The sequence below is a fragment of the Mya arenaria genome, chromosome 3, assembly GCF_026914265.1.
Source record: "Mya arenaria isolate MELC-2E11 chromosome 3, ASM2691426v1".
NCBI classification, from domain to species: Eukaryota; Metazoa; Mollusca; class Bivalvia; order Myida; family Myidae; genus Mya; species Mya arenaria.
In genome coordinates, this window is record NC_069124.1 from 9,349,172 (window position 1) to 9,375,155 (window position 25,984).

General features: G+C 35.5%; 2 protein-coding genes across 10 annotated transcripts in view; both read left to right on the forward strand.

Annotated features, from left to right (window-relative positions):
- Positions 1 to 9,985, forward strand: part of LOC128227378 (transducin-like enhancer protein 4) — a 52,046-nt gene extending 42,061 nt beyond the window's left edge. For all 8 annotated transcript variants that reach the window (XM_052937840.1, XM_052937843.1, XM_052937841.1 and 5 more), the window contains 5 exons: positions 1,348 to 1,449; positions 4,377 to 4,634; positions 4,945 to 5,027; positions 5,984 to 6,164; positions 6,844 to 9,985. In XM_052937840.1, the coding sequence (XP_052793800.1) occupies positions 1,348 to 1,449; positions 4,377 to 4,634; positions 4,945 to 5,027; positions 5,984 to 6,164; positions 6,844 to 6,951 (732 nt within the window). In that variant the 3' untranslated portion in view covers positions 6,952 to 9,985. The remainder of the gene's footprint in view (positions 1 to 1,347; positions 1,450 to 4,376; positions 4,635 to 4,944; positions 5,028 to 5,983; positions 6,165 to 6,843) is intronic.
- A 3,995-nt stretch (positions 9,986 to 13,980) lies between these two features.
- LOC128229398 (AP-5 complex subunit beta-1-like) overlaps positions 13,981 to 25,984 on the forward strand; it is a 56,452-nt gene continuing 44,448 nt past the window's right edge. For both annotated transcript variants that reach the window (XM_052941301.1, XM_052941302.1), the window contains exons 1-11: positions 13,981 to 14,098; positions 16,602 to 16,693; positions 17,158 to 17,284; positions 17,947 to 18,078; positions 19,774 to 19,886; positions 21,053 to 21,095; positions 21,697 to 21,855; positions 22,429 to 22,503; positions 22,953 to 23,090; positions 24,696 to 24,834; positions 25,125 to 25,278. In XM_052941301.1, the coding sequence (XP_052797261.1) occupies positions 13,982 to 14,098; positions 16,602 to 16,693; positions 17,158 to 17,284; positions 17,947 to 18,078; positions 19,774 to 19,886; positions 21,053 to 21,095; positions 21,697 to 21,855; positions 22,429 to 22,503; positions 22,953 to 23,090; positions 24,696 to 24,834; positions 25,125 to 25,278 (1,289 nt within the window). In that variant the 5' untranslated portion in view covers position 13,981. The remainder of the gene's footprint in view (positions 14,099 to 16,601; positions 16,694 to 17,157; positions 17,285 to 17,946; positions 18,079 to 19,773; positions 19,887 to 21,052; positions 21,096 to 21,696; positions 21,856 to 22,428; positions 22,504 to 22,952; positions 23,091 to 24,695; positions 24,835 to 25,124; positions 25,279 to 25,984) is intronic.

Below are 25,984 nucleotides of genomic sequence, written 5' to 3' on the forward strand. Positions count from 1 at the left end.
GTCATCACCAGCAGATGAACCCTATTGATTTTGAGGTCAGTGGGTCAAAGGTCAAGGTCAGTGTGACCTTTACATGAAAAACGGTTTCCGATCAATAACTTGAGAACGCTTTGACCCAGGAACCTCATACTTGGTAGGTGTATTGGTCATGACCAGCAGATGAACCCTATTGATTTTGAGGTCAGTGGGTCAAAGGTCAAGGTCAGTGTGACCTTAACATGAAAAACGGTTTCCGATCAATAACTTGAGAACGCTTTGACCCAGGGACCTCATACTAGGTAGGCTTATTGGTCATGACCAGCAGATGAACCCTATTGATTTTGAGGTCGGTGGGTCAAAGGTCAAGGTCAGTGTGACCTTTACATGAAAAACGGTTTCCGATCAATAACTTGAGAACGCTTTGACCCAGGAACCTCATACTTGGTAGGTGTATTGGTCATGACCAGCAGATGAACCCTATTGATTTTGAGGTCAAAGGTCAAGGTCAGTGTGACCTTAACATGAAAAACGGTTTCCGATCAATAACTTGAGAACGCTTTGACCCAGGGACCTCATACTAGGTAGGCTTATTGGTCATGACCAGCAGATGAACCCTATTGATTTTGAGGTCAGTGGGTCAAAGGTCAAGGTCAGTGTGACTGTAAGCTGAAAAAAGGTTTTCTGATTGTCCATATTTTATTTTCTTATATAGTAGACAGTAGAAATTTATATGTCACTAAATGCATGAGTTGAAGTATCAGTTTTCAGTGAACATCTAGTTTAATTATGCCCCCCTTCGAAGCAGAGGGGTTATATAATTGCTTTGCACATGTCGGTCGGTCTGTTGGAAGACCAAAGCTTGTCCGAGTGATAACTCAACAATTCCCGGACCTATGGTCATCAAACTTGACATGAAGATTAGGTATGACCAGTAGATGACCTGCCTCATATGCATCCAATGACAAATCAGCTGTCATTTCAGTCCATGCATATTTCATTCAATTGTCCAAATATTTCTGGCAACTTGGCGCTCAGGGGGCATAATGTTTGACAAACATCTCTTGTTTATTATGAATTGTACCATGTTTGTTTATGCATTAATTCTCATATTAGAATGGTGACCAGTAAGCAGAGCTCTAACCATGCATTAAATACTGTGAAGATAGATAACAACTTTATTCCAATATACAAACGCTAAATATTGCACAGTAAGCTTGAACATATGATAAAAAACAGTAACCAAACCCAACCCTTGTGATTCAAAGAAAGCATAACTGTCCCGCTTTGCTTTCATGTACAGTTTCAATAACTCAGTTGGTGGGTTAAGTTACTATTGGATAAACATAATTTTAAATTGCGTTTTTTCAGCAACGTGACAACTATATCCGGTCAATCAAGCTTCTCCAGGATGGGCGAACACTTGTGGTGGGAGGGGAGGCCAGCACACTGTCAATATGGGACCTTGCAGCGGTGAGTGTTTTACAGATAGAACTCTTATCAGAATATGATAGATTCAAGAAACATAGTGTCAACAGTGGGTGACTTAGTGTCGATAGTGGGTGACAAAGTGTCGACGCTGAGTGTCATAATGTTGATGGTGGGTGATGTAGTGTTGACAGTTAGTGAAGTAGTGATCACAGTGGGAGACATAGTGTCGACGGTGGTGGACTAAGTGTCGATAGTGGGTGACATACTGTTGACAGTGGATGACATAATGTTGGTGGTGGGTGACATAGTATCTACGGTGTGTGACATAATGTAGATGGTGGGTGACATAGTGTCAACGGTGGGTGACATTATGTGGGTGACTTGGTATCTATTGTGCGTGACAGTGTCGACAGAGTGTGACATAATGTATATGGTGGGTGACATGATGTTGACAGTGGATGACATAGTGTCGACGCTTGGTGACATAGTCGCGATGGTGGGTGTATACATAGGGTGACATTATGTTGATGGTGGGTGACATAGTATTGACGGTGGATGACGTAGTGCCAACATTGTGTGAGATGGTGGGGATGGTAGGTGACATAGTGTCAACGTTGGTTGGTTCTGGTCAATTTCTTTCACTGCATGATAATGCACAGGATTAAGACTGAAATAAGAATTATGTCTCCCCCTCTCTGGGGGAGACATATTGTTTTTGCCCTGTCCGTCAGTCCGGTAGTCCGGTAGTCCGTCAGTCCGTCAGTCCGTCCGTACGTCACACTTCGTTTCCGATCGATAACTGGAAAACCGCATGACCTAGGATCACCAAACTTGGTAGGGAGGTTGGTCATGAGGTGTAGAAGATCCCTATTGTTTTTGGGGTCACTAGGTCAAAGGTCAAGGTCGCGGCGACCCCCAATGTAAAAAACATTTCCGCTCAATATCTTGACAATGGTTTGACCTAGGTTCACCAAACTTGGTAGGGAGGTTGGTCATGAGGTGTAGAAGATCCCTATTGTTTTTGGGGTCACTAGGTCAAAGGTCAAGGTCGCGGCGACCCCCAATGTAAAAAACATTTCCGCTCAATATCTTGACAATGGTTTGACCTAGGTTCACCAAACTTGGTAGGGAGGTTGGTCATGAGGTGTAGAAGATCCCTATTGTTTTTGGGGTCACTAGGTCAAAGGTCAAGGTCGCGGCGACCCCCAATGTAAAAAACATTTCCGCTCAATATCTTGAGAATGGTTTGACCTAGGTTCACCAAACTTGGTAGGGAGGTTGGTCGTGAGGTGTAGAGGATCCCTATTGTTTTTGGGGTCACTAGGTCAAAGGTCAAGGTCGCGGCGACCCCCAATGTAAAAAACATTTCCGCTCAATATCTTGAGAATGGTTTGACCTAGGTTCACCAAACTTGGTAGGGAGGTTGGTCGTGAGGTGTAGAAGATCCCTATTGTTTTTGGGGTCACTAGGTCAAAGGTCAAGGTCGCGGCGACCCCCAATGTAAAAAACATTTCCGCTCAATATCTTGAGAATGGTTTGACCTAGGTTCACCAAACTTGGTAGGGAGGTTGGTCGTGAGGTGTAGAGGATCCCTATTGTTTTTGGGGTCACTAGGTCAAAGGTCAAGGTCGCGGCAACCCCCAATGTAAAAAACATTTCCGCTCAATATCTTGAGAATGGTTTGACCTAGGTTCACCAAACTTGGTAGGGAGGTTGGTCATGAGGTGTAGAAGATCCCTATTGTTTTTGGGGTCACTAGGTCAAAGGTCAAGGTCGCGGCGACCCCCAATATAAAAAACATTTCTGCTCAAAATCTTGAGAATGGTTTGACCTAGGTTCACCAAACTTGGTAGGGAGGTTGGTCATGAGGTGTAGAAGATCCCTATTGTTTTTGGGGTCACTAGGTCAAAGGTCAAGGTCGCGGCGACCCCCAATGTAAAAAACATTTCCGCTCAATATCTTGAGAATGGTTTGACCTAGGTTCACCAAACTTGGTAGGGAGGTTGATCATGAGGTTTAGAAAACTCCTATATTTTGGGGGGTCACAAGGTCAAAGGTCAACGTCGCTGTGACCTCTAATGTAAAAAAATATTTCCGTGCAATATCAGGAGAATGCTTTGATCTAGGTTCACCAAACTTTGAAGTGAGGTTGGTCATGATGTCTAGTTGATTTTGCAATCAGTTGGTCAAAGGTCAAGGTCACTGACCTTGAGGTGAAGAACCGGTTTCTGCTCAATAACTCAAGAACGTTTACACCCAGGAACTTCATACTTGGTATGCCAAATAGTCATGACTAGTTGATGGCCCCTATTGATTTTGGGATCCATCATTGATTATTTCTCACCTACGACCACACAATGGGGGAGACATGCGCTTTTTCAAAAAAGCAATCTCTAGTTGGGACTTTTAATTTCAGACTATTGTACATGTGGTTACTTTGATTAATGCTGAACATTTGTGTTTAAAACATTATTAAGTACCTTGAAATGGATATGACAGATTTGGAAACAATTTCAAAAGTTGCCCAAGCTGTTAACCCTGCTTTGGGATCAATCCCTCGGTACTCTCAAACTGAATCTTTTCAGTTTTCAGTACTAGTGTATTTGATCTGTTGTCATCACTGACCATACTTTACCTGTTTTGTTATATATCTTTTGAAAAATAATATATGTCAAAATTTCATATAAATTAGTACACAGCCAGTGGTAATGTTTTATAGCTTTTAGTTGAATTAATGGCCTGTTCCTTGCTTAAAAGCAGTACTTACTTTTCTTATGGATATCAGTGACTGGAATATACATTATATACAGGTGAAACTTGTTCTCTGTCAGCATCATTTATCTTACATTGAGATGGTAATTGTACACGTTTTGAACATGGAACTGTTTGTTAAGGGGAACAATTTGATGTTTAATGTATACCCATCTTATTGTATAGATGTATCTCAATATTGCTCATCTCCTATACAGCCAACTCCAAGAATCAAGGCAGAGCTGACGTCGAGCGCCCCTGCATGCTACGCCCTTGCAATCAGCCCAGATTCCAAGGTGTGTTTTAGTTGCTGTAGTGACGGGAACATTGCTGTGTGGGACCTGCACAACCAAACACTAGTCAGGCAGTTCCAAGGCCACACAGACGGTGCCAGCTGTATTGATATATCACCAGATGGGACAAAGTTGTGGACGGGCGGCTTGGACAACACTGTACGCTCGTGGGATCTCAGAGAGGTAGGGGCTTTGGTGAATGAATATTCATACAAGTATTTGAAGATTTTTCAGATTTATTTAAAAACAGAATGATTGAGACACAATATTAAATGCAGCTAGAGCCCTACATGAAAAAAAGTTTAATTTTCTCTAATGAGTCTGAGTAATTGTGATTATACATTGATTATCTTCAAAAGAGTGAATTAATGTTTTGATTTAAAACCCCAGTGTCTGAATAATGATTGCTGATAAGTTGAAAAATGATTTGTTAGTGCATTAATATGCTTAGGAATACTGTGAATAATTATATAAAATATATTTTGTTATGCAGGGTAGACAACTGCAGCAGCATGACTTCAGTTCCCAGATATTCTCCCTTGGTTACTGTCCCACAGGGGAGTGGCTCGCTGTAGGGTAAGTTGGTAGAGCTTTGATTATGTTGCTTGTTTGAAAATTGTTGACCTATACAAGACCTGATCTAATAAAGTGTAAAGACAAAACATGATTATTTGTTATATCCGCTCTTTTGGAATGATTTTGTTCTTCCTCAAAGTGAGAAAAAATCCCAATTTGGAAGGTACAGGCAGTTGATTTTTAAAAAAACAACAACACAGGATGATTATTAACATACAAATTTTATAATATTGAAAACCACAACATACATATAAAAAGTTTTCTTTTGATGACTTGTTCAAGTTATTTACACACCCAGTTTGCTAGCCCTTGTGTGCAAATTATCTGGAATTTCGTTTTTATAATAAATTTAAATAACAATGTACACAACATATCCTTCCATTTGACATGAATCAGTTTTGATTATGAAATCGATGATAAATAAAAATGGCCACTATGATTATTTCGCTAATCGCTTATGGTGTTTGTCTGATCTGTTTGTCAGTCCCTAGCTTTACAACTGTGTATACAGAGTGGTGATTATTAGTTTGGTGCTGCTAACAGATTGTTGTATGAAACCTTGTATCTGATACAAGCACTTATAGATGTATTCACAGTTTACAGGCAGTTGATAATTGTGCTAAAATGGAAAAAAGTCAATGCCAACAAGAAATCCTTAGCCAGTATTCGTAAAACATCTTAGTCATTTACTAACTTAAGTCCTTTTCTTAAGAAAAGTATCTTGCTTCCAAAACGATTAAAATCATAATCTCTTAAATTCTTTATTTTCATTTATTTGGTTCAAAATACATACTAACTTGTATGTGAAAAAAACTTGATTTCAAATATTTGGTTTACTTCACTGTGCTCCCAAATTGGTCTGGTTAAGTGACCACACCAGATTGATGAGCATCATTTTTTGTCAAACTTTTACTGAATAACGTTGTCACTTCAATGATTATCTTCCCTCTTTGTAGTATGGAGAGCAGTAATGTTGAGGTGTTACACCATACAAAGCCAGACAAGTACCAACTACACCTGCACGAGAGCTGCGTTTTGTCCCTCAAGTTTGCCTACTGCGGCAAGTGGTTCGTCAGTACGGGTAAAGACAACTTGCTGAACGCCTGGAGAACTCCATATGGCGCCAGCATTTTCCAGGTATGTTTAAAGGGCATTTCCTTCATTGATCACCAAAAATACATGTACAGATGAAACTGGTTGGCTCGATATTGATTAGCTCGATGTCATTGTTAGCTTAAACTTGATGTAAAGGACCAAACTGTTGTTTTTTTACTCTATATAAGCTTTCCCACTTGGCTCGATATTCAAAAGGCTCAAAGTTCTTAAGCCGGTCCCTTGGATATCGAACCAACGGGTGTCAACTGTATGTTGAGGGTTGATCATGTTTATTTTTTTATATGGTTGTAAATAACTTTTTAAAAAAGGAAAATTACATTTAAAGACAGTTTTAATGACTATACCTACAAACTTTTAGGTCACCCGTCATAAATGAAATTTGAAGACCATCAAAGTAATTTTTGTGAAAAATAATAACTACAATATTGTTCAAATTCCAATAAAAACTGAAAGATATTAAACTTTATATAAAAAAATATTAAGGTTTATAAGAAATACCAAAGTATAAAAGCACACAGCTGCCATTTCTTTTCTACTGATAAATATCAGCAAATCTATAAACCAGTTTATAGTTATTTTCTCTTATTTTGACATAAATTTTGTTTAATGATCATTACACAAGCTTATGTTACTTAATTTAACAATTCTTCTCGATATTTTATTGGACATCTGTTAACATTCTTGAACTATTCTGTTTCAGTCAAAGGAGTCGTCCTCAGTTCTGAGTTGTGACATTTCTACGGATGATAAATACATAGTAACAGGATCGGGGGACAAAAAGGCAACCCTGTATGAAGTTATATTTTGATGGCAGTGTTGACAAGAACTTTTGTCAAAAGACATTTTGGTAAACTTAGTGCTACGTCTGTACATAAAGTAATATCAGATACAGTGGTGTCATTGCCTACGGAAGATTAATCCATATAAGAAGCTGTAACTTTTCCGAGTTCGCTGTATTTGGTTCCTATTTGTGTGTACATAAGTGTTGAAGTATTTGACCAATCGCGCCAGAGATCAAGGTAGCCAGTCACCTGTGTTGATATTTCTTCGAAACATCACTTGGTGTGTCATTGTTGTTAGATGACAGCATATCCATTGAAGGCAAGGAACATTCTAGAAATTCCAGGATTTACCAGTGTTCGTTGCATTTAGAAAATACATCATTGTACTGTAAACAGTGTTTTGAGCAGCTACTGAAGTCCTCTGAACATTTATACCTGGAGTATGGGCATTCTATCGCAGACATTTTATCAGAATCATGTTGGTGAAATAGGCTTCTACTTGTCTTGACAATAAATTTCAACATAAAGTGAATTCTACTGAAACTAGTAGCAACAGTTGCATAATTTTTGTTTGGATCAATCCATGGTATAATACTTATTTGCCTGAAATTTTTTGTTAATAATAAAATAAACTGCTAGAAAAACATGAAAAATAGACAAAAAATAGGTTTGCAATAAACTAATAGTTAAAATAATCTATGTTAGATTATGATAAAGGGGGATTTAATAATACAAGGAAGATTCATTGTATGACATTTTGACTTTTAAAGTTTTTATTCAGTGTTGTATCAACTGTGACTGTGTTAATATTGTAAACCAAGTCAGATTGATTTATACGCTTCAATGGTTACTGGAGATTGAAAATATGATAATGAATAGACAGTTTACATCCAATGGGGCTGAATAAAAGGAACAATTGCTGGTGTTGAATAAGATTTACTTGACATATAGGTAGTAAATTGCGTGTACAGATAATCTGACTGTTGTTGCCAAACCAGACCGGTACGGTATTCTTGTGCTGATTGTATAAATTAGAATAGAACGCTGTTGAGTTTTCATGTACTTGTTTGTTATTGAACAAACCTTTATTTGTTTCATCGCTGCCACGTTTATAGACGTAATACAGGTTCACCTTGTCATACTCTTATACTGACGTTATTCTGCATTTAATTAGTACGCCAATGAATGCATGTTTATGTCAGAACACCATCCTTCTACAAGTTGTGTGATGCATAATCTTGTTCATATCATCTTACAAAATCTTCTTCCATTCATTTACCTGTTCATGTTAAACATGTCATTTTAAATATAGGTTCATGAGAATAATTAGTACGCCATAACCCACACTGTACCTCATTTACGTGATGGTCACATGATGGGCATGTGTGTACCTATGGTCACATGATGGTCACATGATGGGCATGAGATGTGATCATGTGATCAACATGCCTCTCAAAGCCCTTTGTAGTGTTCCAAGTTGTTGTATACAATACAAGAAGCTTATTTTTCATTGATAAATTTCTTTATGTCGTTTCACTGGGTATTTTCGTTCTTTTTTTTTTTATACATTCTTGTGTGTCTGTATGTGTGTTCAAATGAATGTTTATGTGTTGTTACTTATTATGTCAGATATTGGTAATGATATGAAATGAATAGCTTACTTTTCAAACTTGTCGAAATATGAAACATAAGATTTCTATTTACGAGTTTCATATATCATAATAGAGTTGAATGTATAGTATTAAGTTTTGTGCTTTTGAGAAATGACAAATTGAAATCCAAATGAGAGCTTGTGAATGTTGAATTGAATTTGAATATGTCACTAGATCCAATTCACGCAAGTGCAAGCATTTTCATTCAGATTTGGGCAATAAATTAAAGCCCCAGTTTTATCAAATTTTGTTTCTGACATAGCTGTTATTTTTTTAAATATTCACCATTTAACTCCTCAATGAAAATATCGGATTTCAAAAAAACGCTTTCATGATTGTTGAAATGAACAAAAAAGCCATTTCATGATACAAGTTGTGCAATGTTTCACTCATTATAAAAACAAGTCTTTAACATTTAAGTTGTATGTTAGGATTATAACTTAAAACATCAAGTATTTTCATAAACTGAATGTACATACTATCATTGGCATAACTTTACCCCAGGTGCAATTTTTCAAGCATTTACTGAATGTTTTCCTATTGTATAATGTGGCACATTATTATTTTGTTGAGTCTGTTAGTAGTCAAGTAACTAAATCCATGTTTGCATGTGATGTTATGTTTTGGGGACTGAAAGCGAAAAGATTGTAATTGCAGCTTTATTTAATGTCACTTAATACCTTCTCGGTTTCAGGTCTCGGTGTGTTTATTTGCCCACAAAAAGTGTAACTTTGTTTTTAAGATCATTCTCAATGAGGGTGTGATTAGTTTTGACCTATAACAAAAAAGAGCGAAAAAACGTTATATTGAATTTATAATATAAAGAAAGAACTGAAGTAGGTAAATGGTCCATCTTATCAAAGAGCGTACATTATAATATAATGTCAATTCAGATGACTACAAAGTCAGTATCAGAAATCAAATTAGGATTTTAACTTGAATACTTCAAATGCATCAGGTTTAACTATTTGTTTCAAAGTCTCCTTGCGACCAATAACAAACAGGTGTAAAACATGAATGTGTAATACTTTCGCTGATAAGATGCCCCCAAAGATTTTTAAAGACGATAAGATTGTTAATGAGGTTTACCTACCTTCCACACAAAATCAGTCATTCCTCCATTGATTGGATTATTTTGATTAACATACTAAAGATTAAATTTTGTATTTGTTACTTTTTTCAATTCTAGTAATAAATGATTGAATGGAATTCTTTTTCAAGTATTTCCTGTTAATCACACTTTTAATTAAGTTAATTTATCTTTTTCATCATCACAGAGAGTGGTGGAAATTGAACACAGGTGAGAACTGTATTGTTATCAACTAGGTCCCCCACATTACAATTGTTAGATTTGTGTACAAGATTGTAGTTTATTTGGATAAAATGCCAATAAAATGTATGTTTTAAATATGCAGTGTTTGTCTTACATAAATCACCCTGGATATGTGTACATGTGAATGTATAATAACTGTCATCTGTTTGGTAACAGATGAGATGGTATCTTGGAACGCTTCACAACTATCGCATATCATCTATTCACTTATTGAATTAAATCTTTTTCATTTGCACCTATCTATTCTAAAAGAAAAGATTTACACAAGTATAAGCTCATCTGTTATCTGAAGAAAAAAGTTGAGGTATTATTATAGCCTGGTTTTGTCTTAGTTGTTGGCATCTGGCTATTGTTGCTGTTACTTGGATAGTGATGTGGAGCATTGTCTTCCTTTCATTGTTCTGGTCACACAAAGAGATATTTAGGGTCCACAAACAAGTAGTTTTCATGATCAAGTTTAACCCCATACTGAAAAATAGTCAATGAAAAGCTGGGTCCAATATTGCTTGCTATGTTTTTTCACTGGCATAACAAAATACTCTGTAAATTAGCCTTTTATCAATGGAACAAACAAGTTCTGCTTTAGTTTGCTTCATAGACTTGTACCCTGCATTTGCAAGTGTAAGGAGTGAAGTATGATCTATGTGAAGCCAAAGTCACTCAAATATTAGAAGATGGCCAAGACAATTGCACTTCAGTAGAAGATCTTCATGCGTAGCTTTTGCGAGAATAAATCTGGGATTGATGGTGAAGAGGTAAAAAACTACCTAAGACCAGGTAACAACACAAAACTGAAAAATAATATAAAAAAGGTCATTCATATGGATCTTTCAAGTAATGCTTTTCACACAGTGCCTGGTGCAAATCTGGTTTATTGTACATATATGTTTTGGAGTAACAAAATGTAACAAAACTAAACCAACAGTTCAACCTGTTGTTCACAGAATTTAAATGTACCTATACAAATATCCATGCCTAAGCAGATTTGTTCTATGAATGTCTTCTTAAACATGCCAAACCTACACTTTACTGCTATAAACGTAGACTAACCCGTCAAAACATCTACCAAATTTATATTTAACAGTCAAAACCATGTACAAAACAACTGAACACCACTGTATCCCCCATAACCCAATTATGATATGTAAATTAATGAACACCAAACATACACATGCATTTAAACTCAAAAAAAGTACTGAAACCTGCATTACACAACCCTTAATGCACTACTTCAAACATCCACCAAACCATCCAAACAAACACCACACAACACACCACCTGATTCCTATATCACACAACTCAACATAACACTTCATCAACCAAACCTATACCACAAGAACAAAACATGCACAACACCAACAAAACCTACAACACATCAACCAAACACATACATGCCATATTTCTGAGAGGCTTCCCAGGGGATTTTGGTCTGAATTCCAGGGGATTTTGATATTACACCAGTGGATTTTTACACGACGAAAATTTGCGCAATATCTGCATTATAATGTAAGAATAAATACAGAAATACATTCAAATTACAATAATTTTTGGACTTAGTCATCATGGTCAACCTTAAGCATTTTTTTTTATTTTTTTTTTAATTCCAGGGGATGGGTAGAAATTCCGCCGGGGGATATGGCATGTATGCAAACATACAGACTACCAAACAAACTTGTACAACAGCAACCAAACATACACCACAAATGTGAAACCTGCATCACATCACCCAAGCATTCACCACACCAACCAGGTATACACAGCACCAATCAAGCCTTCACCACAGCAACCAAGCATACACCACACCTACCAAACCAAAACAACTTCAACTAAACATACACCTCACCACACCAACCAAACATACACCACATCAACCAAACATACACCACATCAACCAAACATATACCACATCAACTAAACCAAAACAACTTCAACTAAACACACACCTCACCACACCTACCAAACATACACCACATCAACCAAACATACACCACATCAACTAAACCAAAACAACTTCAACTAAACACACACCTCACCACACCTACCAAACCTGCACCACATCAACCAGATATACACAACAACAAAACACTGAAACAACATCAACCAACCAAACCTACACAGCATCAACTAAATGTACACCACAATAACCAAACACTGAAACAACATCAACCAAACATACAACTCACCAACCAAACCTACATTCACCAACCAAATTTACACAACACCAGCCAAATCTGCACAACATCAATCAAACCTATTCAACATTTACAACACCTGTACATCATCAACCACACAAACACAACATCAACCAAACCTACACATTATAAACCAAACTTACCATACACTTATTTTACCTTCACTTCGACATCCAAACTTGCACTACACCGTTTCAAACATACTCAAAAAAGACAACCTTCAAAATTAATAACCCAAACCTACACCACACCATCTAAATGGAACACTGCACCATTCCAAACCTACATCAGATGCACCAGCCAAAAATACAAACACTCTTCAACAAAAGTTAACTATTTAACCCTAAACATTCATTACATCACCAACAAACCTTCACCATACTACTTCAAACCTAAACTACATATCAACACCAAAACAACAACACACTATCTGAAACCAACATCACATCATCAAAACCTAAACTACCCAAAATATACCCGAACCTACACCACACCAACCCAAACCTACATCACACCATCCAAAATATACTCCACTCCAGCAAGTCAAACATAACATCAACCAGAAACAAACACCATACCACCCAAACCTAAAATACACCAACCCAAACCTACACCACACCAGACTTACAGTGCATTCATTAATGCCTACAACCCACATCCACACCTAAACTACATAACACATACCTACACCACACCAACCCAAACCTACATCACCCAACCCAAACCTACACCACACCAGACTTACAGTGCATTCACCAATGCCTACACCCCTAATCCACACCTAAACTACATTACACAAACTTACACCACACCAACCGGAGCCTACACCACACCAACCTGAACCTACATCAGACCAACCCAAACTTACACAACACAAACCCGAACCTACACAACACAAACCCGAACCTACACCACACTAACACAAACCTACATCACACCAACCCAAACCTACAGCACACCAACCCGACCTTACACCACACCAGACTTACAGTGCATTCATCTATGCCTATACCCCACATCCACACCTAAACTATATCACACAAACCTACACAACCCCAGCTAAATTTACGTGTACATGTACACTACACTATCCAAGCACACACTACACAGCTCAAAAGTATATGACACCTACTAACCCTTTCACGACACCACCAAAAACCTACACCACATCATCCCAAATCACACTTACCATAACCAAACCTGTATTACACCACCGGTTTGTCTCAGACCTATAACACACCACCCAAACCTACACCACACCACCGAAATACAACTTCAGCACAATGTTCTGCACGAGCCTATCAAAACGTACACAGCACCAAGATCCTCCTGTTCACATACCAACATAAAATCAAGGAAAACTATTACAAAACCATTCGAACCTAGGCACAACAATAGGCGGTCATTACTTTTTTTAACCATACTCAGTATAGACATTTTATGCTCCCTATTACCCCACAAATGTTAAGTACGTGCCCAAAATATTACGTATTACTTAAGCTTAAATTACACTTAAGATTCACCAATAGTAATTTATTATTTTCAAATACATATTATAACATATAAAAAGTCAGTCTGTATGTAATACAGAGTACAAAAAACAACAACTGGCGTCATGGCGTCTATTTAAATGGACTACATTCAAACCTTAACAGAACACAACCCAGATGCACATATTTACAACAATAAAAATTTACCCAAACTGTTTCCCAAACACATACACTTGTCCTTTACCAACCGTTAATCTCAATATTGCAATTTTGATGTAACCAACGAACGACAAGTCTGCTCAGGATTATCAATAAGGTTAACAAAAATATGGTTGTACATTACCATTTTTTTTGCGATTCTTACAACTTGTAAATGTTTCATTTTAAAAATGGCGAAACAAGGAAATGAAAATTATCCGCTTGTACTTCAATTTCGAGCTGAAATTAAAAGTGGAAAGATTGTCAAGCGTTTTCAAGATGAATTTTATGCTCTTGACCTACTAAGGGTTTGTATTATAACGATTTTGTTGCTGTTGAGTTGTTATAAGTACGTTTTCTGAATTGAATACAAAAAATGGATAATTTTTCGGATAGTAACCAAGTTCGGTTAAATAAAACTAATTAAAAGAATCGAGCTTTAATTATCAAGGTTCTCTATGCACTAAAATTCTCCAATTACTTGTATTGAATGGTTTTATCTGTGTTAGAATTACGATCATAACATTTCATTAAAAGACTGTAATAAGTTGTACACTATAAGCTGAGTGTACAGTAATGTTAAGACTAAACTTTACACTCTTGTGCACTAGGAGTGCACTCGTAGTGAGCAATTTGTACATGTCATATGCCACAATTATGTGCTTTTTACCATTTGGACATTCATTGTGTTCCCCTAATACCAGAGGTACACTGATTCATATCAATATTAAATATATTCTTCAACTGTAACTCCAAATTAAGACTGAATTGGTCAATAAGGAAACAAAAGTAACTCATAAACAATTTAATAGCCAACACCTTTTGCTAATTGCACTATTTTTTCATGAAAAACTGATGCAGATATGCTTCGGTCAACTATTCATTGACACATGAATTCTCCCAATATTTTTTTGTGATGTGACAATTCATAATCCATGTCTTAAAAGCTTAAAGCTGCACTCTCACAGATGAACCGTTTTTACAACTTTATTTTTTGTCTTGGAAAGAGCAAATTTTTGCATAAATATCTGCAACCCAATGATAAAAGATTGCTGACAAAAGATCAGATCGCAGATTTTCATATTTCTGTTCGAAAATTAATGTTTTATGGCTTAAAACTAACGGTTTAAGAAAAATGCATAAAACATCAATTTTTGAACTTAAATATAAACATATGCGATCTTATTTGTGTCAGCAGTCTTATATAACTGGATTCCATGCATTTTCGCAAAAATTGGCTCATTCCAAGACAAAAATTAAAAATGTTGTCACAACTATCAATCTGTGAGAGTGCAGCTTTAAAGGAAAGGCCTAAAGAATTAAACCTATAGAATGCTTCTATGTTATATAATTTATAAGTAAAATGTGTAAACTGTATGTCAGACAATGCGAATGTCCGTCGGACAGTCGGACATGTCCGGTATATTTCCATTTTGACCGACGAAACTTTTGTTTTGGTCGGTCACAATGTCCGGTGAAAAATTACAGTCAGCACCGTTTAATTTTCGGAAAATTGACTTTCAGTTTCTAAATAAATGTTCAGAGTTATTTTTAACTATTATATCATGATTATTCAGCGTGTTAATCTGTGTATCACTATTTGTAAACCCCGTTTCGACATGTTTCCGTAAAAGCCGATAAAACGCGTAAGGTTCCGATCTCAGCTCGTACTATCATACTTCTATTTTACTGAAATGTTCGGAAATTACAAAGATCCATATGTATTTATTTTCGGCGAAGTAGTTCCCGGCAATCGTGTTAATTTAAATATGATGATTAATATACCAAGCTGACTTTCTTTCCGCTCTGTTTAACATTGCCAATAACAAGAAATCTACTTTCGTTTTTGCATAAATGTTGTGCCTGAGTTTGACTTGTAGTACAATTCGTTACATTTTATAACTGTACTGTATCTTTGATTTAAAGATGAATTAAAAGAGTAAGATCTAGCTGTTCCATGGGTAGGCGAACAGATATGAGTTTTTTTGGGGGGAGGCAAGGGAAGAAAAAAATTATGACATAAGATTCGAATATTCATTTTTTTTTACATGATGTTTAGCTTTTTTGTAATTTATTATAGTACTTTAGGACAAATCTAACCAAAAAGATCTAAACCTGTTATAATGGGGAATTACAAAACTTATTTAAAAAGAGGCTTAAAATCAAGGTTTAGGCTGATGTAACCGAATACTGTTTGTAACATTGCTACAGGTAAAAATTTGTTGCGACAGGTAAACTTTAAGTGTTTACCTGTCGCAATGTCCTGTGAAGGAGAAAAAGTTTTCGCGTTGTCTGGTATGTATTTTGTAAAAGCACAGAAATCTGATGACATTCCAAGCAATATGAACAAGTATTGGTCTTAAACTTTTTAACTTTTAAACATTTGATTAGTGAAAAATTTGCCTTTTCTCTTGAGCTCAACACTTAAAATATATAAGAAGCATGGTTTACATAACATTTAAATATTTTTTAATCTTTATGGCCTACCACAGTGCAGAAGTTATTTGAAGCACCAAAACACAAGATCTAATCAAATGTTCTTTCGTGAAATAAATTCTATTCCTTATTTACACAAAATATGTCTCAAAGGATGTTGGTTTTACTCTTGAAAAAAGATTGTTCATCTAAACTGAATAAAACATGAACTTTTGAAACATTTTTATTCTTGGCCTTATCTACCAACTTTTGCACAGTGGAAGGCCCTTAAAAATTCCCAAAACTTGATGTCGAGTGATTTTTTTTTCCTAAATTGGTAATTTTCATTTTCCCAAAATGGCCAGAAAAAGACAGGTCTGTGTTTATTTATTACAGATTCTGTACGAAGATACAGTCAAAAACTCTGACAAGGTAGAAATTCTAATTGCCCTGGAAGAGTATGGCCACCTTGGACTAACCAGTGAAAGGTTTGTGCATTGAGAAAGCTAAATATTATAGTAGGGTAGTGATAGATTAAATGGTTAGTGTATCAGACTATGGATCAGAGCAGTGATCAATATTAAAACATGCCAAGAACAGGCCCAAATTAAGCAGAGGTTTGTAAAACATAAACCAGGTTTTGTTTTATGTTTGTATATTGAGGCATAAAGAGTTCAGAAATACAAAAAATGTAGCACAAAACCAAGCACATTGGGGTCTGAATTCTGTTGTCCAATATACAACAGCCATTAAACTGGTCTTGTTTTATGTTTTTGTTATGAAAATAGACAACTTATTATTGAAAAACTTTAATTTCTTTGTGTCAATTTTATTAAAATTCACATTTATTGATAACTCTAAAAGAAACTTAAAATACATAATACTTTGATATAGTGATTAATTGAGATAGTAATATGAACATTATTGTTTGTTTGTGTGTTGTTTGTTTCAGTGTTGACCAGGTGGTTGTTTCTATGCTGGGTGTGTATCAGCAGACAGGGGACAAGGGAGGGAACTCTTCTCTGGCCTGTCAGATCCTCACAACTGCATCCAGCCTCGTGATTCAGCTGGATATGCTAGTAAGATAAGCTTATTGTGAACATATACTCTTACCCAGCTAAGGGTGATTTTAAATAAAATGAAGACTTGGACATCTGTTGTATGAAAAAAATTATAGTTATTTGAGTGTAAGTACTAGATAGTGTCCGCAATGGTCGGCATATTGAGTCAAAGTTTCATTGCTATAGCTTTGATAATGAAATATTGGTGGTGAAAGTATGAACGAAGCTGTAGGAAGTGTAATGCAAAAACTCAGACATGTTTACTGAAACCTGGTCTTTATTATCAATTTTTATTAAACTGTTGAATGTAACACACCATCTGGAACAACTAACTATTTTGAAGTTACACACAGAAACATTTTAAATGTTAAAAAGAATGGCCTGTAACTACTGTTACACTATCATGATATGCATTTGAAGAGAAGTGATACATATATAATGGTATGTGTTGCAAGAGTAACACTAACACGTTTATTAGTTAAATATATGATAAGAAAGACACAATATCAATGGCAGAAAATATTATTTTTATTTCACACTCCTATCACAGATTTGCATCAGTGAAAAGTGGAATATTTTTCCGGAACACATTTTTCCGTAAGTTTTGCAGGAAAGATAGTTTATTTCATAATCAGGTGGCTGATATTTGTTGTTAAGTTATTTGTTACTGTTTTTGCTAGAAAACAGAGCTGTGTGACAATGTTGTGAAGGAGCTGGTTGCCATAGTAACCACACGAGTGAACCAGCCCGGCAGCGAGAATCTGCGGGCATGCGCTTGTCAGTCACTCATCCACATGGAAGAGTTTGCACCAGTGAGTTAAAGTTGATCACTAAAACTTAAACAGCGATATACAACAAACTTAAAATAGTTGGCAAAGTTCATATTATAATTGTGTAGAGAATAATTGTTTGTTTCAATGTTAGATAGCAATATATATGACTTAGTGAGCACTAAAAGCAATAATTCACTAAGTAAATATTTACTTATGGTGTTCATGAGGTGAAATATTTTGCGATCTTACGCTGAAGCAAACAAATGTTCTTTCTATTATATACCTTATTAGTAAAAAGGATATATGACAGTTAATTGTAGTTTCAGAAAAAACGCTTCAAATTGTATGCAAACAATACATCATTTCTGAAATGATGTCATTGTTATCGTTTGGAAATGAGAGGGGGTTAAAGTTTCAGAGCAGTAAAAACGATCAGATTGATATTTTAACCATATAAATCTCTATAAATCATTAAAATGCATATAATGAAATGATATCGTGACATTTTATAATGATATTGATAATGGGAAAGTTTATGATTTTAATGTGACACTTTAAAATTATGAGGGCTGTTTGTGGACTGACTTTTGTATTTTTTTAATATCAATATCATTATCTAATGTTTCAAGGAGACACCTAAGTTAGATCATGTAAGAAACAGTTTGTGTGTGACCATATGGCATTCTAGTTAACGCAGCTGATGAAACTAAGGGTATGGAACAGGGAGCACTTTGAAAATGTTTTGGGTCATGAAATACTTTAAACAAAGTTTGTATGATACATAATTCATAAGAAACATTTATAACTCAACCTGAAAATTAATACTTAGTAGCCCAAATGCTCCTTGAAACATTGAACAAAATTTGAATGTGATCATAAACGTTATAAGAATTTTATTAAGAAACTCATGAGCAAATATAGAAAAATCTTTTCATGAAATGTTTTGCCTTTTATTCTTAACACCTACCCTTTACATCTGATGTTTTCTATATGTGGTAGGAATCTGTGTATGTTTTCTCCAAATAAGGTATATATCATCCAATTTATTTGTCTTAAAACAAAAGGTTTCTGACGTTGAAACTGTTTTAATATGTGTCTTAGAGGGTTTTTGTGCACATTATGCAACCACAATATATCTTACATGATAAGACATGAGAAGAAAAGAGAACACAAATTAAAAAGCAGGTCAGTTTTACAATGAACTGGTCTTTTTTGTTTCATAATATAAATTGATGGAGAAAACACACTATAAGTTAAAGCATAGCAAAACTTTGGGCAGACTTCAGTTTTTAAAATAATTTGCATTATTTAAATTTCTGACGCCATGATGTGTCAAAGTGCTCTATGATGAAAGGGATGGTTTTTTAAAAACTTAAGGCTTTCAGTCAACATTTTTAATGAAATTTTCAATACTTCTTCACAATATATTGAATGAAATGTTGTATATGTTATATTGCTTACATTAGTGATTATTGGTGGACTGATTTTGCTCCAGTCCACAAACTTTATGAACAGCCCTTGTATTATTATCATTATGTGACAGTTAACAATTATAATGGTAATTGGCAACATTATCACAACAATAACAGACTGAAGAAAGTATCAATATATTGTAAACCAGGTAGAGTATAATTTCACTTAAGACAATACCTCAAATGAAATATAGCTGTTGTAAATCTGATCTTTCAGTATTTACCTGTAACATTTTATCCAGTGTCTATATTCATGTTTTAGGGCATGTTATGTCAGTACTTTGATGAGGTGGTCCGCTGTTGTCGGCAGGAGAGGTCACATGTATTCCAGGACTATTCCCTCCTGGCTGCAACACTCATGGAGAATATTGCCATGTAAGAGTGGTGGTATTCACTCTAAACTAAGCCATATATATGATAAAAAAATACTATAAATCTTTAGTTAAAGACTAAATATGCTATTTACTTAAACAGTTTTTAGCTTGACTATTCGAATAATAAGGAGAGCTATACTATTTCTAGCATCTGTATCGGCGTCAACATCGGTGTCACACCTTGGTTAAGTTTTTTTTACATATACATGTATGGCATTGAAACTTAAGATATTTGTTCCCAACTATCCAATCTACTTAATTAAGCAAGTCAGATAACACTTATTTGAAAATAATGCAAATAATGGGCCTTTATAATTTTACTTAGAAATTCTGATTAAGGTTTTGCATGTAAGCACACATAGGTTAATATCTCAACAACTACCTGATGTTTTGCATTGAGACTTTATACAATGGTACTCAACCATCTTACCTACTTGAATAATCAAGTTAGATTACTCTTTTTTGCATTAAATGCAAATTGTAGTCCTTGATTGTTCGACTTTGATTCAGTTGAAGGTTTTGTATGTTACCACATTTTAGTCAATATCTCAATAGAATTTATCATGTATCGCATTGAAACTAGACATGTATCCCAACCATCCAACCTACTTGGTTAACTCTGTTGAAAAACTCTTGCATATAATGCAAATAACTGCCCTTTAATATTGGACTTAGTATTGAGACTTTATACATCGTTACTCAACCATCCGACCTACTTGATAAACTAAGTTAGATAACTCTATTTTGCAAACAATGCAAATTTTGCCCCTTTAATATTTGGATTAGAAATTCTGGTGAAGGTTTTTGCATGTTACCACATATAAGTCAATACCTCTGACAGCAAATATATCATGTATTGCATTGAAACATTATACAATCAAGTATGATAACTCTATCTAGCATATAATGCATATTTTGCCTCTTTATTTTTTTACTGGTTAAGTTTTTGCATGCAATCTAATTCTACAGTGATCCATGCACATTTCACCAAAGTTTCCAATCCTTAAGCTTAAAAGCAGCAGAAAAGTTGAGCGCTCTGTCTCTGTGACAGCTCTTGTTGAACTTCATAGAGATATACATTTGATACAGAGATTTTTATCATGTTTTATATTATGCATTATGATAAATGAATGTTTCAGCTGAAAAATGTTTAATATATTTTTCTAGGAACAATTATGGCTCCAAGACACCTGTGAAGAATCCAGCTTTGGTATGGATTTCTCTCTAAATGCCAAATATTATTTAAGTATACCAGCTGATCTGATGAGTTAGGTTAAAATAAACAATGAGATTCAGAAATTTGAGTTTTTATGGGTTCATGTGTTTCAGTGTTTTACGAAGGCCATAAAAGTACTTCTGTTTCAGTTTACCCTACTCTACCTACAAAATAGGCACCGATCTACCGCTTTTATTGTCATTCGATTAATTTTTTTTTATATATATAAAGAAATTGTGTGTGGAATTTAATAAGCTTATACTAAAGATAACTTTCATGCCATTCCCTAATGATGACAATAGTGTTGTAACATAATGCCTATTACCTAATAAAAGAAATAAAAAAAATCATATCTACCCTGCCTGTTTTGGATGTAACCCCCACCAGACAAATATTTTTTAGCCCATTTTTTTCATATTCTTTGAGTTGGTCAGGAGCAATCATTTAACAGAAGTGTTAGCTTACTTTTCATGCTCAAAAGTTGCATTGAAAAGGTTCTTTGTGTTGTTTTTTCACCTAATTTCAGGATATTTTTTTACAGTCTAGCAATAACTCATCTTTGTATTTTCCTTCTTAACAAAATTCACCATTCCAGTCCAATCTGAAGTGGTCGATGTCCATGGAGTCACATGATTTCAAACAAACAGTGGCCTACCTGGTGGAACAAATGCCCATGTTTACTCGGTCAGGATCTCTACGAATGACGTTGTCTCTTGCCAACCTGGTGCTGCACAGCCCTGACATATCACCTATGGTAAGTATGCATTCTCAAACGATATAACATGATATGAATTGTGATACAATTATGATATATTGTGATACGTATTGTGATATGCTGATGAAATATTCGATATATTGTGATACGTATTGTGATAAGCTGATGAAATGTTACGATATATTGCAACATGTTTTTTGCCAATACCACCCATCTCAAGTAAATGTAGAGAATGTTTGACAAACAGTGGCTTATGAGGTGCCAACTTATACACTCAGTAAAAGAAATTCTGTCCCTTACAGCCAGGTAGTGAGATTGATCTTAGAATCAAGAGTAGTCATTTGGTGTCCACCTCTCACACCAGAGATCATGGGTTCAAGCCCCACCAGGGATACTTTCTATTGGATTCTCAATGAAGACGCCAGTACTGGTTTCTGACAAGAAAGCAAGCTCGAGCATGATTGTATATTAATAAATAAATACAACATATTATGTTCTTAGTATGAGCCTCTGTACAATTAAACTAATTGAGATAAGTATGAACAAGAATTTCACATTTCATGTAGCCTGAAGTACATGCTTTAATGAAATGTACTTTTACCATTTTTTCAGGCTTTCAAGCCACTGATGCTACACCAGATGGCCACCATGAGCTGCGTTATTTTCCAGGCTGTTCTCTGTATACAGGTAGGGGGATGAAAGGGGTCTACTAATGGTCAATAATTTGGACTAAATTAGCTAAGTGCACTGTTGAGTTCAAGGATTTAATATAGATCCATGCCAGCAGGCTTTGACCATAACCAAGAATGAACTGAAAATTGGACGAAAGCCTTATTGTTTATCAGAAATATTGAGAGTTCATCTATTTCATAATCAAAACTGATCCAAGATGATATGTAAGGAGATATTGTACAATTATAGCTTATTAATGTTCTATTCAAATGACATTACTAATCAACTGGCACAGCAGGACTATAATCACTGCCTGGATATTTAAAAAAGTTGAACAATTCTTTCAGGGTAGGTTCACTAAATATTAACATTGATGGAGGAGTTCAACCTAGAGAATTATTGTTGTGCCACGACCAGCCATCTCTGTTTGAACAAGCCACATGTAAATTTATTAATTATTTCAGCGCAAGTTTGGCAGTGCGATATTAACAGCAAAAGAGGAATGTGACCTAGTTCACCGTCTGTGTGTGATGACAAGCCAGCCATGTCTAAATGAGCTCCACAGACTGCTGGCCTTTCACTGGGTCAGGCAGTATAAATATGTGAGTGGTCATCTTGGTTTTCTCAGGAATGATGGCCTCTGTTTAGTGATGTTTAAGAAATGATTGATACCCATGTTACCATTTGTAGTAACATTTTTACTTTGTAAATTTTGTCAACTTCTGGTGCTATTTAGTCTGAACATATCACCCATGGCAAGTATAGAAAATTTTAGCTCAACTTGGCTCACGAGATGCTAATTTTTGTAACTCTGTGGATCTTTCAATGTCAACATGGTGGGTTTCTTAGAACCAAGATAAGATGGGTTGTTTGGAATGTTTTGAGACAGCATTCATGAACAATTGTTCCTTTCAAATCTCATTATTAAACTGCAGCATATACAAGAAAAATATATTGCTAAAGTATCTGTGCAGAGTATTTTGTTGTTAGGTTTGCCTTTTTCCTTTATATATATTCATGGCATCATAAGGTACCAGTTTAACCCATAATTTCTACCCAAAACAGCTTTATATTAAACACGTACACACAAGTGGCACAAACCGCTGTAGGATGTATGTGAAATCACACTTGAAAAATAACAGCATTTTCTAAAAGGATTTGTTATGCAAGCGCGAACATAAGAGGATTTTCATAAAATATTTCTGCAACAAAGAACATATACACAGGATGAAAAAAGTATTGCTCATCCGTCTGATCAATGAAGAGGTTATGACTGTCAAGAATGCTTATAACACAGTTTGGTGAATGAAAGTTAAAGTTATTGCTGATATAAAACATTGTTATTGTTTGGAAGTTGACATGACGCCCAGGACCCTTATAGAATTCTTTTTCTATGAGGTGTTATTCATGGATATATTATATTATCTATAAGAAACTTGAACATTTTGTAGATAATGAATTTAGAATGCAATTTTTTTTTTTTTTTTGTACACATAGAAATATAAACAAAGTCAGTCTCAAAACTTTCCAAACATCCCTTGTACATGTATCTCTTCATGGTTAAGTTGAATGATAAAGCATGATAGGTGATGTGATATCATGTATTTAAAAATCCCAATGCTTACATACAAACCAACAATTAAATCAAAAATTGAACAAAAGCTTGAATGATGAAGCTTTACAGGAATTGTAAGCAGTGTGTGAAGATGTGCAATTGAGGTTTTGTGTGTGGCTGCACCTACCTTATTTAGTGCAGAGCTATTGCCCTTGACTTTGTGAAAATATATTAAGAGTTAGAATCATATACTTTCACAAAAATGTTAGTCTGCATGTGAAGTTTTGGACCTGGCGTCTACTCAAGGTCACTGTTACTTTAAATAGAAAAAAGGTTGTGATAGTTATTAAATTTCCGTGCTTTTTGCATAAAGAGAGTGTGGTAGGTTTTCCCTAGAAAATAATCTCTAGCTCATATTTAAATTGTTTGTTTTCAATGAAAAAAATCCAGGTCATTGTGATACCCTTAGTGTGTTGTCTGAGTGTGTTGTCAGCATGCAAAAATCTTTTACCTCAATGAAACTCAAAAACTTTCAAGACAAGCAGGTCACACAAATAGGAAAGCCCATAACTGGCTTTTATAATTTTTTGCCTCTTTTTCAACTTAAAAAACCCCAACTCACACTGTGGTAGTGACCTTTTTTCACTGACAGCCGGAGACGGGAATACATGAGAGTATCATACGTCTTCATCGACTGTTGTTCTACCCGAGCGTGTTTAACTCTGTGGACATCCAGCTGGCCAATCTCTACATGACCGCGTTGTGTGGGGACACATCAAATGATACTGAAGGTAACTAAATATCGATTCACAAAGTCACAAAGAGTAACTTAAATGGAAAGACTTTCTTTTAACCTGAGAAATTGTTTGTAAATATTAGTCTAAAATGATTTTTTTTGGTGTAATACAGACATTTTTGTTTGGAGGGAGGATTTGATTTGGATGTATACTAGGTCCTCCCCACCCAAATCATTGCCTTTATCCTTACTAAATGTAGTATACCTTAAACCTGAAGAAATTTTAAGTAAAGCATGAAGTGTGATATCTAAAAATTCCATTTCATTTATATAAACACATTCCAGGTTCGGAGACATCTATACTTCTTGGGAGCCTGGGCTGCCTTCACAAGCTTGTTTGGCACACTGGCAGTGGGCAGGCAGCCAAGGCCTTGTTCCGGGCTCTATACTTCATTTATACACGCCATAACAATATCTCCTTCTCCAGGGATATACAGAGGTGAGTAGACAAGGAGAGTAAGTCTGTGCTCTTCCTAAAAAAATTAATATTTTCCCTAAATGAAGATCATTCAAGTCTCAAGGCACTATTCTGGGATCTGGTCCTCATCTTCAATTGCCATCATGAATCTAACTTCTACAAGATGAGCTGAAGTAAGTGGCCAAGGGAGGTATCAGTGTAGGACTGTACAGCATTTTTGTGAGTTATTTGCCTTGATAACTATCAATTGGTAGGCATGGCTTATTTTTAGCTCTATACTTTATAAATTTGTAGCAAAGGCTTCTTTCAATCTCTCTACTTGTTCCAGGCTTTATACTTCATCAGGAAATTAAGAAAGTAATTGTTGTAATTGAAATGAAATAGGGTTGACTTGCTTCAAGTTTTGTATCAAACCTGCGACCTTTGGTGAACTGTCAAGTGTCTAACAACTATACCACCAAGCTATGGATCTGCCACTACTTAATTAAGAGCAGCATTTTGGGGAGTTATTCAAATTTTGCCTTGGTAACCATGGTTTCAAGCTTTTAACTTCTTCTCTGCTCGCCATATTATTCTGGCCTTCTAACGAACAATCAGGTTAACTCTAGTTAGTGGAGGTAATAGTTGGTAGATGTAGTGTGAACAGTACATGTGATAGTTGTTGAGCATAGTCAGCAACCAAGCCATTGTGTGTTTTTGCAAAAACAATAATAAGATACTTACAGCA